Source organism: Lates calcarifer, linkage group LG18, assembly GCF_001640805.2.
Source record: "Lates calcarifer isolate ASB-BC8 linkage group LG18, TLL_Latcal_v3, whole genome shotgun sequence".
In the NCBI taxonomy this organism is placed as follows: domain Eukaryota; kingdom Metazoa; phylum Chordata; class Actinopteri; family Centropomidae; genus Lates; species Lates calcarifer.
This window is the reverse complement of record NC_066850.1, coordinates 12,072,266-12,095,172: the sequence shown is the minus strand read 5'-3', so window position 1 is coordinate 12,095,172 and position 22,907 is coordinate 12,072,266. Positions and strand designations below refer to the sequence as shown.

Below are 22,907 nucleotides of genomic sequence, written 5' to 3'. Positions count from 1 at the left end.
TAACTATGCTTAATATTCTGTGTTAAATCCTTTTGAGACAGTGACTGAGTGACAAGTGCAGAATCTTGGTACCGTCCTTTGCGATTCTTTGCGAGCCCTGGAGTTGACTGCACTCTACATTGTCTATTCCTGCTGTATTGGTCACTCTTGTCCCACAAGGACATTTGTCCTCTGATGTACACCACTAACCTCAACCCAGCTACAGTCTCTCTGCTGTCCCACACACAAGCTAAACCTCTGGAAAATTTCCCCCGTGTTTCTCGCTCAGAGCAACCGCCTGATGCAGAAACCGTTCAAAGTCATATTTTTCATCGGGAAATTGCAAATGAAGTGCATGCCTCAAAAGCAGTTTCATTTGTCACCCAATGAAGCATTCACCGATTCAGTCAGTAAATTATGGTGCAATAAATTACTACCTGCAAACATCAATGAAATATGTTGACTCGTTGCAAAACAAGTCAACCTCAGCATGACTGTTTTTCATGATCAGGTGCGCGGCAGACGCTTGTCTCAATCTTTTATGCAACAGGAGGGGAGTTCAGACAAATTGGGACTGGTGGGGTATCGCCGTAAAATTTATCAGTAATGGGAACTTTAAAATAAAAATGTGATTTTCAGAAAGGTGAAATACAGTACGGTTGGAGAGGATCTCTGTTGTTTGGCTGTTTTATTTTCAGAGCAGAGATGCTCCCTCCTCTCCCCACCCCGCTTTACTGCTCCTCCTCCTCCTCCTCCTCCTCTTTTTCCCCTTTCTCTTCATTTTCCCTATTTCTCCATCACCCTCTGCTCATCCATTATCTCCTCTGTGTACAACACATGCAAGAAAGGAGAAAAACTTAAATAAATAAAATTAAATAATAAATAACAAAGACACAGATTCAGGCTGTGTGAAAATGTCAAATCCTGCTTTGGTTGAGTGGATTCCTCTGGTCTTAGCATGGAGACACTCCCCTCTGTCTCTTTCCTCTTAAATGATGCTTTAAGAAACCCCACTAACACCTCAGAATATGTTTTTTGCCACAACTGGAGGTGAATGCTGCCAGAAATTTGAACCAGCAACTTCAAATCTAACCAGTTTTATGTCAAAATTTACACATTTCTAGTGTTTAAAGTCAAGTCCGAATTATTTTTCTCTAATATTAGGTGGTTTTGGTGAAATAAGTAATGATTGAAGAAAAGTTGAGTGCCTCAATCAAAAATACAATGTCAATCAAAGCAAGCAGCCCTAAAGCTGTTAATAATTTGCACCACATATTGTCAAATTCTGATGAATGAATGTAAATACCTGACAGCACCATGTACCAACAGAGCCACGCCCCCTTCAAACCAGTGAGAGGGACGGAAAATAACACAGATATAGAGTCTCAGGTGAATTGACTAGTCTCTTGTTCATGAGAAGGATCCTATGAAATACACAGTAGTCAGACTGAAAAATGTATTTTTGGGGACTTAAAAACTTTAGGATATCGTATTTTTTTAGCAGAAACTTCAGAATCACAAGATACTACAACTCTTGATACCAAAGAGCAAAAAACAAGAAGAATATAAATGATACATATTCATGTATATGTGGGTGGAATAACACAAAAATGTAAATTAGCTGAAGGGCAAAAACAACAACTGTATAATAAATACTGTATATAAATAAAAAAAAAAACTGAAATGTATGCATGATGTCAAAGGTGAATGACACAGAACTGCCTGATATTTAATTTAAAAGCTGGAAGAAGAAAGAAAAAAAAAAGCTGCTAACGGCGCCACATTCTACTTCCTAATATTTCAGCTTTAACTGCTTGTCCCGGAAACAGTAGTGCTAACACAGCAGGAGGAAGTGTGAACAGAGACAAAGACAGAGAGACAGAAGAGAGAGAGAGAGAAAAAAAAACAGGCGAAAAAAAAAAGAGAAGTACAAACGTTGAATGTTACGCTCGACTGGGCAAACAGTTGCAGGGAAACAGGGAGAAATCTCCTGCCATCGAACGACAACGCTCAGACAGAGTGCCCAGGTAGGAGGTGTTACAGTAAAACCTGTTAGGAGCAGCAACCCCAGACATCAAATCCTCTCAAATGAAGCAATGAGCCAGCACCTGCACTTTGTTAAGTCCCCCCTCGCTCTCCTTGCCCCCCTCCACTTAAACATGCTCACAAAAATTGTTGATGCAAAAGCAACCATGCAATAACAACGCCACACCTTATTTGGAAGTGTAACAGTCCCCGAGCGGGATGCACAAACGCAGCATCTGGGTCAGAAAAATGGGCGCTCACAAGTGTGTTGTGTTTGTGTATGTGTGTGTGTGTGTGTGTGTGTGTGCAGACAGATGTGTATGTGTGTGTACCTCAGCAGCAGCTCGTCGGTCCTCGTGTATCCTGCGCTGGCAGCTGCAGGGGGGGGGCAGCACACGGCATCGACACACACTCTCCCCACAAAGCCCAGCTCGGACGAGTGCTCCAACATTACAGACAAATAAATGCACCTTATCAGGCTGCAAGCTGTACTCTCTTTCTCTTTCTTCTTTTTCTCTCTCTTCCTTTTTTTTGCTGCTTGTCGTCTTCAACAAGCTGCCTCTCTTTGCTTCTCTGTCTCTCGCCTTGTTCCTCTCAGCCTCTGCCGTTGTTCCCTTTTCTCTCACGCAGAAACAAGCACCCCCCCCGCCCCCAACCCTCTCCCCTCCTCCTTTACCCACCCCCACCTCCCACCCCTCCACTCTCTCCCTCGCTCTCTCTGGTAGAGCAGCAGAGCAGTGGAGACCCCGCTGGCTTGCCTAGCTGAAGTAATCCCCTGTGACAGCTCAGCTCATGTTGTTATGTTGTGGGCCTATTTGAGTCTAATACTACAGCTCTGGAACAGCCTAGCCCCAGTCCAGATCTGGACTGCCTGCACGGCCACTGGGCCTGGCCCAGAGTGGCACAGTGCCATGCCAACAATGCCCACTATTCACATTTACTGCACATCATCTCTCGTGTTTTTGGCACAGCTCAACCCGGTCCAGACTTCAGATGTACAGTCAGACACAGAGTGGGGGAAAAAAACTGACCTGACTCGGCTTTGCCATCTTTTCATGAAGTTTTTATGAGGTAAAAAAATCGTGTATATCATAGTAAAGTTATATTGAACCGATGGAAACACGCCAAGTTCAACATCAAGTCAAGCGTGCATGGAATTTTCAGAGTTTATTACGCAGGAGTATAAATAACCAGAAAACAAGATATTACTACATCACAAAGATACGCAATATCTACAGTCCTTGGCATTATTCCCAGGCCCCATACCAGTTGTGGGGTCCCTGTCTCATTCAGAGTCTCACAAAAAATATATATACTACCACTGGATGTGGTATTTTGACTGACCTTTTATGTGCAGCTACGTACATCAACGTTTGTACGTCTTAGATGCTGTAAGCCCAGCTTGGCCGTTGCATTCTTGCCTAAGCTTTACACAAATATCAGGAAAACAGTCGGGGCCATGTCAATCTTTTCTCCACAGAGAAAAGCTTTCATAGAACAAAAGAGTAAATTAATACTTTCTGGAAATTCTTGGCTTTAGAAAACAGCTCATTCATCCCTTGAAAACAAACTATCCACAATTCCTGGTATCTATCTAATAAAATTTAAAAAAGATAAGGCGTTACCACTGTAAATACATACAAAATTTTATAGATAAATTTAAAGGATAATATTTGCTCAGTTTCCCACCCTCTCAGCCTAATATATATTTTATTTATACTTATGCATTTTCATGAACACCATACAGAGGTGAAAGTGTGACTGAATGATACTTTTTATTTACAGCTATATCACAGTTGTGCAACCATGATGCTGTAACTAGAACAAGCTTGCCCCTCCTTAGATGTCCCACTCTGTCTGGACCTAAGCCTCCTGCAGGTACAGACAACGTGTTTCGGCCCGGGCCAGTCTGGTCTCCAGAGAGACGGCCCAGTCCAGCAGATCATGCCCAGGAAGAAGGCAGCCCAGACAGGCACGTCTCAGTGAGTAGCCCTCCCGAAGGAGGCGCTGCCAGATCCAGCTCCATATACCTGGCACATCACAGCCTCTCCTCCCCATAGGAGGCTGAGGCTGAAGACACAGGCAGGGAGCTGCTGATTAAAAATTCATCTCTCTGTTTATTATGATTTATGCATGTTTCACTGAGCCAGGAACGAAAAGAGAGGAGAGGAGAACAGCTTCATTAGTGCATATTGTGTGTATGTGTGTGGGTACTATGCCTATGCCTGTTTGTGTACTCTGTGTGTGTGTGGCTAGCTGGCAGGTGGGGGATAGTTAAAATTATGGATTGTACGTGAGCTTCATTAGAATGTTTGGCATACAGGGCAAAATCGTCTGTCTTCACAAAACACCTGCATTTCACTGAAAAACAACAACAATTGAAATCCTAAATTATCCGGCGTGCATGGGCCATCGCCATTAAAATGCAGCAGACACTTTTGCTAACTTCTAACTTAATTACCCATTTCCGCCTCTGTTGTTTACCATTCAAATCGGACCGGCCTCTCACTGCACTTTGTCTCAGCCAAAACTGATGGCAGGCGTGCAATGGTGACAAATATTGACACATGGCGAGTGTGTCAACAAAAAAGTGGTGACTAAGAGCACAAATCGGGCCACAGAACTAACCGGCACTCTGATATAATGATCTCAGGCATTTCCTCAGATCAAACAGATGCTGCAGCCACTGATCATATGTTGCTTACTGTTTATTACAGAGAAAGCTGAATGTAAATAGCCTAATAATACAGGGCATAAAGAGAGCACAAAGCTGGTGAATGAGACAAAGTCTTTAAATTACCATAGACAATTAAGTTCTACAAATGTCCCAGTTTTCAGGGCTGACAATGATGACTAATAATTTGTCATTTACACTGACAATAGGGCATATTTATGCTAACTCAGAGTAATTAAAGCTGCATTTGGCAGTTTCACCACCTCCTTCACAGACTCACCAAAGTTAAAGGATAACCTTATTTTTATCGAAAAATAAGGCCTTGTTTTTACATTTCTGGGAGTAAATAATTGATAGGTACAAAAATTGTGGGAATTGGTGCAGTATTGACCAAGTGTGTACCCAGCAACCACGAACAGCTGCTGCAATGTAATCCAATGGACAGTCGTCTGCATCAAAGTACGTCCATTAAAGTGCTTGTTTTCGTCACTGACAGGCTCAGATTGTTATTATAAGTGTCTGACAACATTATGAATAGGAATCCTACATCACTATATATCACTACCAAACTCCATTGACAAAAACATTTTATAATTTTACCAAGCAGAACACAAGAGCTGCTGGAATACCACTGCCTCCATCTGTTTGTTTGTGTTATTGTGTGATACTGAACAGTTCTTCCACCACTGAAAGTCACACACTAACAGAAACAAACTAACTGATCATGGCATTCCAGTAACCACCATGTTCTGCTCAGTAAAATTATTGTTTTTGGCAATGGAGTCTAGAAACAACATACAGTGGGGTTTCTAGTTAAACAATAAAAACATCCTTGTCTATTGTACTTTGTGCAAGCCATGGTGTTGGGTGAAGCAACACCAATGACTGACACCATGTCAGCTGATATACCATCTATGTATTTTGATTACTTATAACAGATCCAGTGTGTCATATGATGTGATGCTAAGTGACATGCATTGTGTTTTGCCCTTTAGACTCCATGCCTCTCCCCTTTTTGCAATCACATGTCAGATACAGTAGGTTGGTAAACATGAGAATTTCATATACAGTTTCCTGACAGTGCCATCTGTGATCTGTGTATACCAAAAGGCAACTGTTAACATGTGAGGCTGCCAACGTAGACAGTTGATGTTATACTTCAAGGATTCTTTCTAATCAGGCCAGTGTGCAAGTATGATCCAAATCTATATCAAAGGAAAAGCACCAACTCCCCATAAACTTATCTGCAAAAATGATTGTTTTTTTATGTGATCCCATCTAATTGCCTTTAACACTGGTACGTCTAAATACCACATACAAATTCATGTCTTCTAACAAGGACCTCTGTGAGGTGTGTCTCTATCTGCTAGATGCTCTAAACCTGCTCCCCACACGTGCTTTCTGTGTTGAAGGGCTACTGTTGGAGAACAGGGGACATATGGCAGCGTCTGGGAGAAACAGAAGCTCAGGGTTGCAGGGGAGGGGGCAACTGGTACCATCCAGAAGCTTCCTGCTTGCAATATGCCAAATTTAGCCCCATTAAACGCTCGTTTTTTACATTTTATATGTTCGAAGCTCCCTCGGCTCCCCGCTGAGCCGTGACATCATGCCGTCTGAAGACGAGCATCTTGTTTTTGTCATTCACAGGAAACACACACACACTCTGGCGCTGACATCGCAGTAACTTGAGGCCACGGCTCAAACCGAGCAGCCTCTGTCTCTTTTAAATTGTGTTTACAATTTAATGACCTATTTGTGTTTGTTGTTTCCGGCGAGTGCCTGCTTCGCTCTCTCTCGGTCTCTCTCTCCTCCCCATCTCTCCCTCTCTCTTTCTCTCTCTGTGTGTCTCTTGCTCCCTAACACGCTCTGACAGCGAAAGGTCAATGCCCATTGGCTACATGGGGGGCACTGAGTGATGTAAGGGAGGTTGTCATGGTAACGTGCAGGGCTCGGCAAGGACGCAGGATGCTTTCTGTGCCAAACACCAAGGCCGGGACCCGAGTGGGATCAAAAGACTTGAGAGCTCAACTCTGCGGGCGGAAGTGCGGTGGACTGGGGCCGGACTGTACGCCTGAACGCCGCTTTAATTGACTGGCAGTTTTACTGGCCTGGCAAATGCGAGGGGTGGGACTCGGCCAGTCATGCCAGTGAAGCAGATCTGCATATAAGAGACAGACAGTGAGGTCTAAAGACAGTCAGTTGTGAGCAGCTCTGTTATGTCTGTGAGCCTGCATTCTGCTGAGCTTGGCTTCACATTAATAAAAGAGGGATTACCAAAGTCTGCAGGCTCCTCTTAGGCCCCTCTCCAGCCGAGCGAGGGTTCACTCCCTCCACCCCTCTGCCTCCCTCCTGCCATCCTTCGCTCCCCTTTCTTGCTCTTGTCAGCATGCTGCTCACGTTCATCCCATTCAAAAAAAAAAAAAAAAAAAACGGAAAAAAGAAAAAAGAAAAAAATAACACTCATCTGCCTTTCCCCCGTCTGTCTCCGTTCTATTTCTCTCCACTCTCCCTCTAAGTACAGGAGGGGGAAAAATGCACCAAAACACAGATAAATTATTTAGATTTTTTCCCCAAAGAGAGAGGAAAAAAATGCTTGACTCTGCAGTTTGAAAGAAAAGGGGAAAGGAGGGAAGATGGGGGTGTGTGTGGGGTGGGGGGGGGGGGATAAAAATTGCATTAGATACAAGATTCTGCAATCAGCCCACAATATGAAGAATTAATCTTATCTTTCAACGGCACACACGGCCAAGTAGGAGAGTGCCTCCAAAGACTTGGAGATGACAACAGGACGAATTCGCCTTTCCATTACAGCGCCATTCATCCATTGTGGCGGCCGACACCTCGTGATAAGCGGATGTATTGTTGCCAGTGACAATGTCATTATGGGACAGTAAACAAGAGATGCAGCGGTGGGTCGGGAGGAACCGGGGCGGGGCCAGAAGGTCACCAAGACAATCTGGAATGAAAGGAATGCACAACCTCAAGGGAGAGATAAGACTCCTCCTTTTCTCCGTTTTCCTCTTCTTCATCTTTCTCTTTTCTGCTTCTCCCTCCAAAGCCAAGGACGGGCATGTGCTCAGAACAAAGCCCCGGCACTGCCGCGTAATCAACTCCTCTGTACTCCAACAGCAGCAACACAATCTTCCCTGGAGGTCATCCACGGGAAGAGGCTTAGGAGGCAGAACGATGGCAGGATCATGAGCTATTAAGATGGGGAAATAGGATGACATTCACCCGGCCTCCCACCCCCGTTCTCTACAAAACATTATGTTTATGTACAAACATGAACAAAGACTGCAGTCAGATCGATGCCAGGAAACAGCTGTATATGTTTTTCCCATGTATTTGCAAGCTGGGTCTTATGTTTTTGTATTTACAGTCGTTGTCTGTAACATACGCTCGCTGCTAATTACAATGCTGCTAATTAGTTATTATAGTGCATGTCTCTGCATCAAGTCTTATCAAAGCCAGTCTAAAGTCCCTGTGAAATCACAAGTCTTCATAAGCAAACTTTGAGCCTTCTGAAGTCAAACACTCAAGTATGTGTCTAGTGAGGTCCACGTCAAGCCTCAAGTCTACATGACATTAGTTGGAAAGTAAGACCATGAAGTTTTATTACAGCTGTGTACAATAACAACCTACCCCAACTTTTTAATGATTCATCGATGCTTGTTGGATGGTCGAGAAGCTTCCAGAATCCCATCAGCCCCCCAACACCTGTCTGACGTCAGATTCGGGACCTGTGTCTATCTATTAATGTAAGTTTCTGAAACCAAGAATCTGACATTCACACCCACTTCACGTTGTGATTGGTCAACTGTGTGGAGGAGGGAAACTGGTCAGGGCTTGAATCTGTCTCTCAGTGCTCTTTTTTAAGACACATAAAAGTGTAAAAAAAAAGTGAAATATTTTTTGGACATATTTTATGTCGTAGGATAAAACAAGAAAATGTCTTGAGCTTGTGTTTCCTGTGTTTTTGGGACCAGGAAACTTATTTTCAGGGGTTTTAAGACTCATTCCTGCAGCACTCTTTAACCAGTGAAGTGTGGGATTTCTGGTTCCTGCTCAAAACCGATGCACCAAAAACCACATACATATTTATGCTTGGTGGGCTGTGTGTGTTGTATGGTATGGATAAATGCATGTGCAGGTATTGTTCCTGTATAGATGCTGGGAGAGGAGGAGTGTGTGGGGTCAGGTGTGACTGTATTTTCCACAGCAGATGATGGCTCATTAACAGCAGAATCTGCATTTTCTACGTCGAATATTCATTATTCAGCACTGAAACAGAGCGGTAGAGATGACGTGAGAGAGGGATAGAAAGACAGAAGGAGGGATGAGGAGGGAAAGAGAGATAGAGGTTGTTGTTGTGTTTAGACTTGCTGTCTTCCTGCCGCTCTCTCCTCTTTTGTGAAGATTTCGACTTCATTAGAATTATAATGAACATCAGCGAGGCTTGCTGAAATATTTTTGGCTCCTTGAAAATAAATGAATACAAAAGCAAATCAATTCAAATCTGCCCATTATGCCTGTTTTCTGGGTCGTATAAAACATGCATAATGGGACACACTATAGGCACACAGCGCTGTATGTTGAAGGCCATGGTGATAATAAGCTAAAATTAGAGCATCATTTGTCATCATTCACAACATCGTTACATATTGTAAAATCAATTTCATATCCACAACGACATCGACAGGCTCATGACGGCGTATTGATGGACTGGGAGACACATCAGAGCATTATGGTGGTAATGTTAACACTACGGCAGAGTCATGTGGAATGTTGATGTGTTTTGTTGGTGTGTTTTTTGTGTGTGTGTGTGTGTGTGCATGTGTGTGTTTGGCTGTCGTGCTCCGCCAGTGTGATGATGTTGCTGTGTAGTGAGACTCGCTAATTGGCTCACCTGTCTCTCAGCCATCTGGAGTCTTTCAAAAAAAGAGGTGGAAAAAAAAAAAAAAACGTCATACCGAGTTCCCCCAGCATCACACACACACACACACATACACACACACAGAAAAACAGGAAAAGAAAAACATGGAAATGAGCAAACGAGCAAATGTAACTGAAGCAGAGACATAAGATGTTTTTTCCACATCACTCCGTTGTTATGGAAGGATTTTTACTTGCAGAAGTGATTTAATAAACCAAGACAACCTGTGTTGTTCTTTACCGTGAGTGGTATGGTACTCACGCAAATGCCTCGAAATTAATGCAATAATGATTAATTACAGCGACAACAAGGTTTCTGTTGGGCTACAAGTTGCTTGTGAGAGTGAGCGTGCAATCAGAACTGAAGTGTGATGAATGTACAATAATAACAAAAGATGTGTTAGAAATAAATATTTGCTTTAGGAGAGCACTGGAATGTGAAGAAGACACACCCTCGATCTTCGCTTCCACTCCCCCCACCACCTCAGAGAGCATCAGCTGGAAGAGAAAACGTTCCACTATCCCAGAAAACCCGGGGGCATGCTGCTGTGTGTAGTCTGTGTGTGTGTGTGTGTGTATATGTATGTGCTGTGTGTGTGTTTTTCATTTGGATGAGTCTGCTCTCATAGCAGCAGTGTTTCTGGAGAGTGGACACCGTGAGAAAGTGTGTGTTCGTGGATTGATGAGGTCAGCATGTGTCACTGATAACCATGGTAACCTCTGTAACTGCCGCCATCTTGGGAGCAAATATATAGGCAATTAAATAATGTTTGAATGTTATTATTAAATGTTTATTTAATAATAACTAATTATTAAATAATTAATACTATTCTTACAAAATAAAAAAATATATAATTAAAAGTAAACCATTATATAACAAAAATAAATCAAATAATAAAGTTAGGTAAATGACATATGAAAACTATATATTCAATCACAAAAAGAAAATAATAGAACTGTGATTAAAATATTAATATATAAAAAGGTTACTGTTATCGCAATTATTCTTACTAGTAGTAGAAGTTCTATGTAACAATGATGTAATAATGATACTACTATAGAATACTACTAATAATAACATGTTATACTATATATTACAAATAAATACTGAAGCTATTCAGTGTATAAGTCCATTATTATTATTATTATTATTATTATTATTATTATTACTGCAGTAATGAAGACTCTGAGCTTAGAGACCAGCGGTATGTGTGTGAGTGTGTGTGAAAGTGAATGAAAGTGTGTGTAATAGTTTTTATTCTCTCAGTAGCCAATGTGTTCCAGGTCAATGGTCTGAATCACACACACAGAAGTAAGTCCCTCCCAAGCCACTGTATGTTCACCTGCCACCCAGTGTGTGTGTGTGTGTGTGTGTGTGTGTGTGTGTGTATGTGTGTGTGTGTGTGTGTCCACAAACTGAACTACTGTGTCACTCAGAGAGAAAGAAAACACTCCTGAGAGAAAGGGAGACGACAGATTGTGAGAAGTGAGGGAAGAAAAGATGTCCAGCTCCTCTGCAGACACCCCCCCCCCCCAATCCACTGTCCCTCCCCATCATTAGCAGCTCTTCATAATTCATGTGTTTAGATGAAAAATGGATGAACAGCGAGCGTGACACCAGCGCAGCCTCTCACAATTAAAAAAAAAAACAAACCCATGTTTCCTGCTGTGACAGACGTGACATAAGGACAGACAGGCGGTGTGCGACGGTTCGGTGGAAAAATATATGATAACAAGTACAATTTAAAGGGTCAGTTCACCAAAAATTACTTTTTTAGTTTTACAGCCTATACCAGCGAAATACTAAATTTTAAAACACTGTATTACCTTGTGTTCAGATATTTGCAGCTGAAAATACACCACATAACACGAGGTAGTTCTGTTGAAAAAAAAAAAGAGACTAGTTTGTCAGACATACTGATCCCAAGGTCAAGACTGAACTTCAGTGTTCCAGTTTTAGATACAGGAGGAATTTTGATTGCATTGCACAGTTTTACCCTCCTCTCTCTCTCTCTCCCTGTGCTTTCTGTCTGTCTCTCCTGTGTCACAATCTGTCAGGATAGATATCACCCTTTAAGACTTCACTTGCTGCACTTGAACCTGTGTTTACCCTTCATAAATGTACATCAGGCTGCTGCTGGGGAGCAGAGAAGTCATTGGTTTTTCATCCTCTTTTGTTAGAGACAAAGAAAAGTCTCGGTCTGATTTTCAGACACACAGAGAAGAAGAAAGCAAAGAAAAAAAAAAAAAAGCTGGAGTGACTGTTCTCGGGCCTGTGAGATCATCACTGTGTATTTGAAAAAAAGCCTGCGTTGTTGTCCCAATTGTCAAGACACACAGCATCATTGTGTTTTACTTTCTGGATAAATTCCGAAGCCAAACGCCCAAACTGAACCAATTCCTCCTTACTGTCAAATGACAGAGCATTTTTGCCAGTTATGCTGACTGCATTTTTTTTTTTCTTTTAAAGGCGCGTCTTCCACACACTGCATCTCTTGTCGGGCATTTTCTCACTGGGGGATAAATTAGAGCTCAGGAAGGAGCCTTTAACACTGATAACTGTCACTGTCGAGGAGAGAGAATACTCCAGCCAGTGTCTTCTTGACTGCAGCGAACCAGTTTCTGTCTCATAAATATTCAGATGTGGGAATACTGAGGGGGTGGGGCCAGAAGCGGCACGCCGAGCAGTTGCTGTGGCGAGGGGACCGCTGTTGTCATGTGGCAACCGGGGAGGCAATAACGGACGCAGCGTACCGGGACGCCACATTGTGTGAATCCCTGTAATTATAGTCTCTGCTGTCTATGTGTGTGTGGCTCTGTAAACAGGAAGTGTGTGTATACATTTGTGCATCTCACACACACCTGCACCCCTCGTGCCAAAGAGGAACTTGAGGCCTTTAGAGAGCTGTTGTATCTGTTCCACTTGTGAGCTGATGCTATTCATACACTAATCAACGCTTGTTTACGCCGATTTGTGTATTTTTGCGCGTGAGGGCAGTGCGTGTGTGCGTGCACGTGTGGCGTCCTGCCTGTCTCAGGAGGTCATGTCAGAGCCAATAGTAGGTTTGTGGCTCATAATGACCAATGCTGAAAGGCATCCGTGGAGCCACACTCGCTAATTATCAGCTGTGTGCCTTCAAAGAACATTATCAGCACAAAGACCTGCAATTATACACACACACACTGATATACACACTCAAGCACACAATCCCTTCACACCCTTTATCACCCCTGTTTCCGGCATCAACTCTTCCTCCTCCCAAACTGTCTTCTTTTCTCTTGATTACCTCCTTTTTCAACCCCCCCACCCCCCATTTCTGCCTCCTTTCCTCCATTCCCTACCACTCCCATGACCCCTCTTTTCCTCCATCCCTACTCCATCTTTCCAATCTGTTTTCATTTCCTGCCCTCCCGTTATCCTTCCCCATCCTCCCGATTCCTTCCCTATCCTCTCTTTCAGCTCCCCCGTTTCCACTTCTCCTATTTCTTTCACCCCCCCCCGTCTCCTCTTCCTCCTCCTCCTCTCAGCTCCTCTTCCTCCTCCTGGCCCAAAACAGACACTTAAATAACGAGCCGGGTGTCAGTCAAACCGCCAGAGAGCTTCATTAGAGGAGGAGAGCACACAGGATCAAATTATACGCCCAGTTCTTTTTGTATGTGTGTGTGTGTGTGTGTGTGTGTGTGTGTGTGTGTTTGCAGGGGATTGTGGGGGGTCGGCGTTGGTGATGGTGGCGGTGGCGAAGGCAGTGAGGAAGTAAACACACGTTCCGGAATGACGCAGCTGTGTGGCGGATTAGCGTGAAACACACATCATTTGTGTGTGTGTGTGTGAGCTCATGCGACAGTCACAGCCTCGCCTATTTTCTCCAATCAGACAGAAAAACAAAAGCAAACTATTTTGCCTAATTATTCACAGCCACAGTCATCGGCTCTTTCTTTTCCTCCCGTGTTTTGCTTCTTCTCCGCCGGCGTCTCGTTCTGTGCTGGATCTTGTTTTTGATCGGAGCTGATTTACCTGCTGTGTGCATCAGCTGAAGCTTTAGACTGATACTATACAGGCACTATACTGTTAAAAATCGACATCATCTAATTCTGTTACGAGAAAATTAGGTACACTGACATTTTATCCTTTTTCTTCCTGCACTACCAAAGTGCCAAGTGCTTATTTAGAAGTTATATTGATGAAAACAACAATAAATAAAAAAGTTAAAGTTAAATTCATAGAGCCATTGAGTTACTTAAAAGACTACATCAGTGGTCGGACATGATCCAGCCCATTAAAATCACATATTCTTTACATTACTGCCAAATATACCGAAAGTTTTTAAATGGATTTCTTACTTTCCAGGGAGCCATTAGATTCAGTTCATTTCACAACAGAATGAAAAGCAGCTCACAGAGACTTAAAACTGGCTTGATATAGGTGATCCATCACTGCGAACACTTTGTCATCTTTTGGGGGGGGGGGGTGTTCTGAAGGCACACTCTCCATCTACACAATATTTATGTTTCTTTATTGCTCATCTGCTGAGTTTGATTTTCTCCTAACGTGGTTCTTGAGCAACCTACTCTCAGATTTCACAGTCCTTAAATGCACCACCAAACATAGTCCAAACTCTTACGAATGTATCATCAGGTACCGTAACTGAGGCATCACAAATCCACTATAGTTTATTTGTCTCCTGCAATAGATATAATTTTACTGACATAAAAGACTCCATTCAAAAAATGACCGAGAATAAACTCATCTCAACAACTGCTCAGAGCAGTACATGAACAGACTAGAGAAAGAGAAAACATTGCCACTCAGTGTTAAAAAGCTAAATAATCACATCCTGTTCTCATGTGAACCCCTGAAGCATTTAAAGGCTTGGTTCATCCACACTGCAAAAACCAAAAACCAAACCACTTTCTATTATTAGGGCCTTTGGTACACAACCAGTTGCACTACCATTTTATTCAAACTGTAATATTTAATGAGTGCCGCGACAGTAAGCAGCATCTGTGATTATAACACTGATCATAAAGGATTATAGGAACATTATAATTCTTCATGAGTGATCCTTTGGTGTTAAATGGATCATACAGATGAAAAAGAGTTCCTACCCTTTTTTTCACCATCCACTACCTCTCTCTGTGTTAAAAGTACTTGGAGGGAGAGGTGGGGGTGGGGGGCACTGATGGTTTTCAGGGCAGGATATTCGTCCTTTTCCTGTTAACTCTGCCTCAGATGAGAAATAGGTATTGCTATTTTAAGATCGGCCCTTATTTAAACCTTCTTCTCCCCTTCTGCCCTCCCTTCGCTTGATCTGCCGCTCTGTCGCCGAAGGGTTTAGTTTAATGACCCTCCTCGGCCGTAGATCTGAGCCGTGTCACATCTCCCCTTTCCAATTTCCCTTTTCTCTACTCCCTTTATTTCTCTTGCTCTCTTTGCCCGCCACCTCGTCTCATCTGTGCCCTGTCCTTCTACGTTACCCCACCCAACAACACCGCCAATACCACTCCACTGTAGTGGCCAGCAGTCAGGTCTTTGGCCTGCAGTCTGGAGATACACTGCATGCCTCACTGAGGATCAGGCCAGAGGGAGGAGGAGGAGGGGTAAAAGGCAAAAAGGGAGAAAAAGAATAACACGTGTATAACAGTACCTTTGTATCGGTCCAGAGAGGTCACTGGCGTCCTGCCTGCAAGTCAAAAAGAAAAAGAGATTTGTGAACATCAGAAAAAAATATAAAAATAATTTACTAAAAAAACTGAAACAAATTAAATATCTAAACAAAGAAACATATAACATGATATAAAGATATTCACTGTCAAAGCTAGGATGCTAACAAAAGTAAGTGACTCATTCCCAATGACTGAGCCTTATTGACCCAGCCCTATTCTCTCATTGTACGCTGATGACACTGCTGTTTTTACTACCTTATTGAAACATAAAAGACAGAGAAAGGTCCACAGAAATCTGTCTCCTGTCTCCACCACCCTGCCTATGGGCTCTGGTGAGGCCTCTGATGAACACATATTCATATCTATGGCAACAACACTCCTCAGAAGTTTACAATTTCACATATGTTTACAGTAAATGATCCCAGACTATGATTGCATCATTCGTAGATGACGCCCTGTCGTCTGCTGTCTTGTTTCCAAACTGAAACAAGGAGGAGGTACAGAGTTTTGCAGCTTTAACTTTACTTTTGCTACTTCTTAACAGTGGAAGTAAAACAGCTGGGCACCGATGAAGGCAGCATTTCTGGGAATATGATACAAATCATATAAGATACTGGCAAAACAAAACCCACACACACAAGCTCTGAGCCATCTAAATAGTAAATTGGTCTTGTCTGTCCTTGGGAACAGTAGAGAAACTTGCTCATTCCATTGGGTTTTCTCCATAATTCCCTGCTGTTTCCTCTTTTTCTCTCCTTCCCTTTTTGTTTTATCCCTTTCTCAGTTCCTCTTCCACTGCATGTAAATAAATTGGTCCCCAGGCCCCAACACTAGACACTGTGTGTGTGTATGTGTGTGTGCATGTGTGTGTGTGCTGGCATTACACTCAAACACACACACACACACAACTCTCCAGAGCTTAGGGCTGTACCGAATTAGCCCAGGTTTTATGTCACAGAGGTAAATAAAATAATAATGAATTGACAATGCTGTCATTAATAACCAGTGTGTGTCTGTTTGTGTGTTAAGAGCAAGAGAGAGGGTGTGTGCATGTGTGTGTATTATGATGAAATGCTGAGAAAAAACTCCTCGCTCCTCCTCAACACAGTGGCCAATCACCGCTATCACCACTCTTTGCATTTCAAAGACACACTCTTGTCTGTTTCATCTCAGAACACTCATCCTGTTATCCCGCTACACACACACCTACACACACACACACGCACGCACACACACGCACACCCACACATACTCAATAGCCACCTCCACTTCAGTCCATTTTCCCACTGCCATGAATTATGAAAAAGGCTAAATGGAACATCAAACACACACTGCTCGCACTCCCAGGTTTACACACCACATTCACACACACTCATAAACTACTACACATAAAACTCCACTACACACACACACGCATACCATCTCTCATATTTTTGAATCTACGTGCATATATACACGCAAAACGTTTACACTCCATGGCTCTTATTACTTATTAACTCACATTATAAAGCTGGATGTTAAAACATTAACTGCAGCTTAAATGTAACAGAGGCAGTTGTAAATACCCTCATAAAACTTCATTAAAGTAACTTTATGGGTAATGATGATGCCAAAGACACAGCCAAACAACCAAGAGCTCCTCTCATTTAGCTTATATTCAGATGAGGATGATGAAATCTGACGAATCCAGAGCCACGGGATCTTACATTCAAGACATGGATTTTAAAAATATGCAGTATTTGCCAGATATGTGTTGAAATCTGATCTAATTTGCCCTCATGTTCAGTTAGAAATAATGTCTCCTCTGACCATTAGGATGAAATAACTCCACTTGTTTCTTGCTCTTGCTGTTTCACTTGACGCAAAAGGACATTAAAGTGAAGACAGTGGCTCTGCAGAATTCCCAAAACAAAGTGGAACTGCATCAAGAGCATATGGATTCATGTGGCTTTTTCAGGACTTTAATATCCAAGTTTTTTTAAAGAATGAATCTATGTAAGCATTCATTAGTGTGGTTTGTTTTTGCATTGATGTTCCCAGAGATGACTTGTCAATCAAACTGTGTGGCCTCTGCTGTGACTGTGGGAGTCTTCTTTTATTTATTTATTTTTTAGTTTGTTCACTCAACACACTGAAACTACACCTAAAAGAAAGCTGTTTGTCTTGGTTCATGAAATACTGACACTTTGCAGGACATTTGTTTCTATGGAAAAGCTATTTTATTTCAAAAATCAAAATAACTGCAGTATTTTTATTATTGCACAAGTGACCGTTTTGATTTTGACTGTATTTTATCCTTGCAACATTTTCCATTTAACTGACTGAATCCAGTCAGAATCTTATTATCTTCCCTACTACCGAGCTACTTAAAAAAATAAACATGCTTTTGTTGAAAACAAGAAAGCTTTTAGGTCTGATTTCTGGAGTATCATTCGCCCCTTGTTGGTCTGCATAAGCCAACAAGATTTGGGTCAGAATTGATCACTGGGATGGAAACAGATGGGAAAACAGCGTCCAGGTGGAAACGAGCCAGACTTATGGTGCACGACGGACAGCTTTTTGGCGGCGTGTGTGAACCTGTGCACAAACTCCTGCAGGCCTCACACTGCTGCAAGCCTGACGGAGACGTAAAACGAAGCTGAAACGTGAGGGAGTCCTCGGGCAACAGTGCCAGAGCCTGCCGCATAGACGGAGCAGGTGGCAGGACCCGGCAAGTACTACGGGCATATTTGGACACATTGTGATTAACAGAAGATCTGACATACACGCACACACATGCACACACTCTGCATTAGTACTACATGAGGGGAGACACTATGAACCAGCTGTCACTGCACTTCTGAACACCATTGATGACAAGGGCGCTCCCACGTTGGAGCCTTTTAAGTGATTTTTTGTTTTTTATCACTTGGGCAAAGAAACCATAATTATCTTAGACTGAAGGCCGTACTTATCTGAAGTCTTTGCAGTGCACATGCTCTCATGTAAAAACCCTGTAGAAACCAGCATGTTACACCTATACATGGACAAAAAAACATGTTTCCCCACCAGGTCTCTAGCTTGGGAATTTGGTTTTTTTCTAAATCCTGATTATGGAAACCAGATTTCTCATTTAAATGAAATGAAAGAATCCAGGTTACTGGATGAAGCTGAAAGAAGACTGGTAAGTGCTCAGACTAAATATATGTTTTGGATCAAGTTAGGGATGCAATTAAATATCATTTTCATTTTTCATTGTTTGTTTTGTCTGACTACCAATCCAAAACCGGAAGATATTCAATTTACAAAAACCTAAATCAGATAAATACTGCAAATCCATACATTTAAGAAGCTGTAGCGAGAGTATGTTTGACATTTTCTCTTGACAGGATGCTTAAACGACTCATCTAATATGAAAATTGTTTTAAAATACTCTTTGCCTTCCTAAATGGTTTCCTCCTCTCCATCATCCTCCTCTCAGCATCCCATCTGTGTCGTTCTAACACTCTCTCCCTCTTGTTTTTAACACTTCTTCTCTTCTTCTCACCTGCCATCCTGTCTTTCACATATACACAACCCAGCTTCACATACTGTACCCACAATCCCCAACCAATCAACACACACACACACACATATCTTTAAACACTGATAAATACATTCGCACACTTGACTTTCACAGCCCCCTAAGACTTCCCACCTCCTTCTTCGTCTCAATCTTATCTCCATTGTAGGTGTGTACGTATGTGTGCATGTGTGTGTGTTTTTGTGTGTGAAACAGCCAGTGTCATTCTGCCAAACTGTGCCAAGTCTTAACATGATGTCAGATGTGGGCTGTTGGCCTGCCTACAGAAGGATCTACACGCTCCCATTGGAGGATGGGTCTCTTAGACAGCTGCCAAAGCGCTGAAGGGGGAAGAGGATTGGTCGACACGAGACCTGAGTGACACAGACGAGCTGCCATTTCATTAATCATCCTGTGACTGATGCTGCATTCATGGTGTATGCTGGTGTGGAAAGATGCAACTCGGAGTGACTCAGCGGTTAATATAAGCACTGACTCAGATGTATTCATGTATGTCACTCTGTTTAAATCAAATGTTTTTTGCTCATCAAGGGATGTTCCAACCAAAATCTAACTGTAGGCTTGAAAGTTGCCTGCCTCATTGATGCAGAAAAATAGCTGTGGTCAACTTGAATTCAGTGGGAGAAAGATACAAAAACCTACACAGAAACTTAGCAAACTCCTCCTGCATAATAATCCATTTCTCTGCTGTCCATCTGTACGCTAAATTTACCACTCTTGTGTCATGGTATCATCTTCCTGGATGCTCTGAAGCACTGCCAGAAGCACTGTGTTCAGCCATAATTTGGCAAAACTGTTATTTGTTTGACCCTTTCTGAGCATGTAGACAGACAGCATAAGAGTTGCAGGAGCAGTTTGAGAATTGTCTATTAATATTTTATCATTCTAATTTACATTGTAAAAACTTGGACTGGAGAATTTGGGGAATAGAAATATAATTAAAATCTTTTATTTCATCAAGATTTGGAGATATGGCTAAAAACGTTATTACAATAAAAATTTATTCAGTTGATATCAATAATTATTGCGGTTTTTAACATGACCAACATTTCACAGAGGAACATTTCACAAATCTGAGGTAGACAAACAATTATAATTATAAAATCTAACCTAATTAATTTAAAACCTAACTTGTGCAATGCACACTACTATTCCAGACACATGATTGGCAGTTTGTGATTTGTTTCTCTGCATGCTATCTAAGCATGGAAATTAATGATAATTAACATTTATCAACCCTTTGTTATATTTCTATTGAGGACATTTATATATTTTATATTATTTAAAAATCTATATAGCAAAAGTTTATGGCCCAGACGTTCTATATCTATGGTCTATAAACTCACACACACATCCATATATATATGTATGTGTATATGTATATGTATGTATATGTATGTATGTATGTATATATACACACACACACACACACACACACACACACACATATATATACATAGATAGATAGATAGATAGATAGATAGATAGATAGATAGATAGATAGATATTCCAGGACCTCACAAATATTATATCAAATCACACTGGGGATTTAAATCTACAAATGTAACATTATATTACAATCTATTCCCTCAGCAGTTCAAAAGGAACAACTGTATTGTTTGATGCTGGAATGGCACAGCAGTAAAACTGTGCATGTGTTGCTCTGAAAGGCTCTGAAACAAGTGCCCTGGCAGGTGGAATTGACTGTGTGTGTGCACAGTGTTAGCAGGGGATGCATGCGTTCATGCATGCATTTGTGACATATTGAGGACATTTAAATGCAGTGAGAGGAACGACCTGAGTGTAAAGGGTGAACAAAAGGGAGAAGTGGTGGTAGTGTGTTAGGCCTCATTTACCTCGTGATATTCAAAGGGTATGCACACTAGTCCCAACACACTTACACACACACATACATGTACGCGTGTGTTGCTGTGTGACCACTGCAAATTATACAACAACCTAAACTCAGTGAAGGGGAGACTCCTGAATCATCCATCATGCCTCTGGGGGAAGAGAGAAGACCTCCCCTCTTTTTGTCTCTCCCTCCCTCCTCCTCCTCCTCTTTAATAATAACCCCCCCTCCACCCACCTCCCTCGCCTCCCCTCCTCTTTCCCCATTTAATAACAGCGCAACAGATCAGCTCCATTAGCCCAGACCTCCTCACACATGCAAATGAGGCCGGCGTTATGGAGGCACGCGTCACGCATTACTGATGCCGCCCTCCCCGACCCGTCACTACTCACAACACAATAAACTCTGTGTGTGTGTGTGTGTGTGTGTGTGTGTGTGTGTGTGTGTCAGAGAGAGTGAGAGAGAAAGAAGGAGAGCGAGGGGTGCATGTGTGTGTTACAACAGTGGTTAAATTGAGATGCATTAAGGTTTTGATTGGGGCGACGGATTCGATACCAGTGTGTGTGGAGCCGAGAGTGAGGCCATTACCGGGTGGCCGGATGATAAGATCGTGCAAAGTGAACATGGAAGGAGGACGAAGGTTGGAGGAGATGGGATAGAGGGGGAAATTAAATGTGAAGTAAGGTTAGATGAAGAATATATTCAACATATATATTCAACAATTGATTTTATCTGCTTTTATGTGTTGAAGTCCTCCACTCCTGAGGGTGGCGCTGTGGCTTCTTTAACACCAAATAATCCTTAAACTTACAGAGAAGTTACACCTGAGAAAATGCTGCAAAAATGATTCGGTCTGTTTCAAAAAGAGTTATTACCTGGAAATGCAGCGATAAAAAGATTTGTAGTTGTGTATGTAACTACATGTAGTTTAATATGCTTTGTGAACCACATTTAGAACAGCGGTTATAATGTTGGTGATCAAACCTTGATGTTGGTTTGAGGTGTCCTTTTAAACAATTTTACAACACTCAGGCGGTCAGAAAGGCAATGCCATTGCACTATAAACCGCAGTATCAAATTCAAATTGTACTCTGAGGCACAGGCGTCAAGTTTAATTCTATCATAGGCTCTATAAAAAGTCATGTTTGACTGTTAGGTTCCTGAAAAAGGTTTGAATGGATGCATCAGTGTGGGGTGTGGAAGTGGATGGACGGATGGTTGGTTGGTTGAAGGACTGGAGTCAGGATCTGGTGAAAACAAATGGGTAAAAAACTATATGAATGGATGGAAATTTTGGAATTTGAGTGTAACAGATGTTCTCCTTTAACATCAGGCCTGTGGTGCTCATATCTCTTTGTAAAGGTGTTGACAGAGAGACTAATAGGGAATCTCAATCACGTCCTGCTACCTTGTTAGCACTAACGGATGTGCAACATAATTGAGCTGAAATGATGGTTTGTCATAAATGGAAATAATTAAGGCCCTTTTGTGGCGATGCTGTTCCATCTGAAGCTTTCATTAGCAGGTTCAATACTAAGACTTTGCTTTTGTCCACTTGAGAAACGGAAATCAGTCAAGTCCTTATCTGCCCTCGTGTTGCTGCTCTTTCAAAACCACACATTTGATGAATAAACTTCACTTCCCTAAACAATCATTTCTGGCAGCACAGTCGGCGGTTACTTACTGCCAAAGGCCCCGGTGACAAGGTGCCTCATAAAAGGCCACCATATCAGATCTATTGCTGTCCACGTGAATGTGGACCGATAAAAGAAGCCGGGGAATAAATCAATATCATGAATGCCAGTTCATCAGATTGGGGGTAGCTCAGACTGCAAAATGTCAACCACTAATCTCTTTAATAGTCTGATATTACATTTTAATCCCAGTCTGATTCCTTCACTCTTTTGGTCAGGCTGCCTGCTGATGCCTGTCAAGGAGTGAGGGGAGGAGAACAGTAAATAGACAAAGAGAGGTATCAAAATAGAGTGGAAATCAGGTGGATTAAAGTGAAGGAAAGAGCAGATGCCAGACAGGAAGGTGGAAGAGAGGAGGAAGGAAAGTAGCAGAGGAAGAGAAATGGTTGGTTTATGGAGTGTTGTGGCACGCTGCCATTTCAAGTCTGAATTTACAGTGCAGGGTGATGGACTGTGAGAGACGGAGAGGCAATAAAGTGATGTCGATGAGAACTGAGGACAAATTGATATGATCATAACATGTCA

General features: G+C 42.2%; 1 protein-coding gene across 4 annotated transcripts in view; it reads right to left on the bottom strand.

Moving 5' to 3' along the window:
- celf2 (cugbp, Elav-like family member 2) overlaps positions 1-22,907 on the bottom strand; it is a 190,934-nt gene that overhangs the window by 135,348 nt on the left and 32,679 nt on the right. For 2 of the 4 annotated variants that reach the window (XM_018694925.2, XM_018694927.2), the window contains exon 1: positions 2,337-2,647. In XM_018694925.2, coding sequence (XP_018550441.1) covers positions 2,337-2,455 — 119 coding nt within the window. In that variant the 5' untranslated portion in view covers positions 2,456-2,647. Of the gene's footprint in view, positions 1-2,336; positions 2,648-15,255; positions 15,292-22,907 lie in introns of those variants that run through there. The other 2 variants (XM_018694928.2, XM_018694929.2) reach the window with 2 other exon arrangements.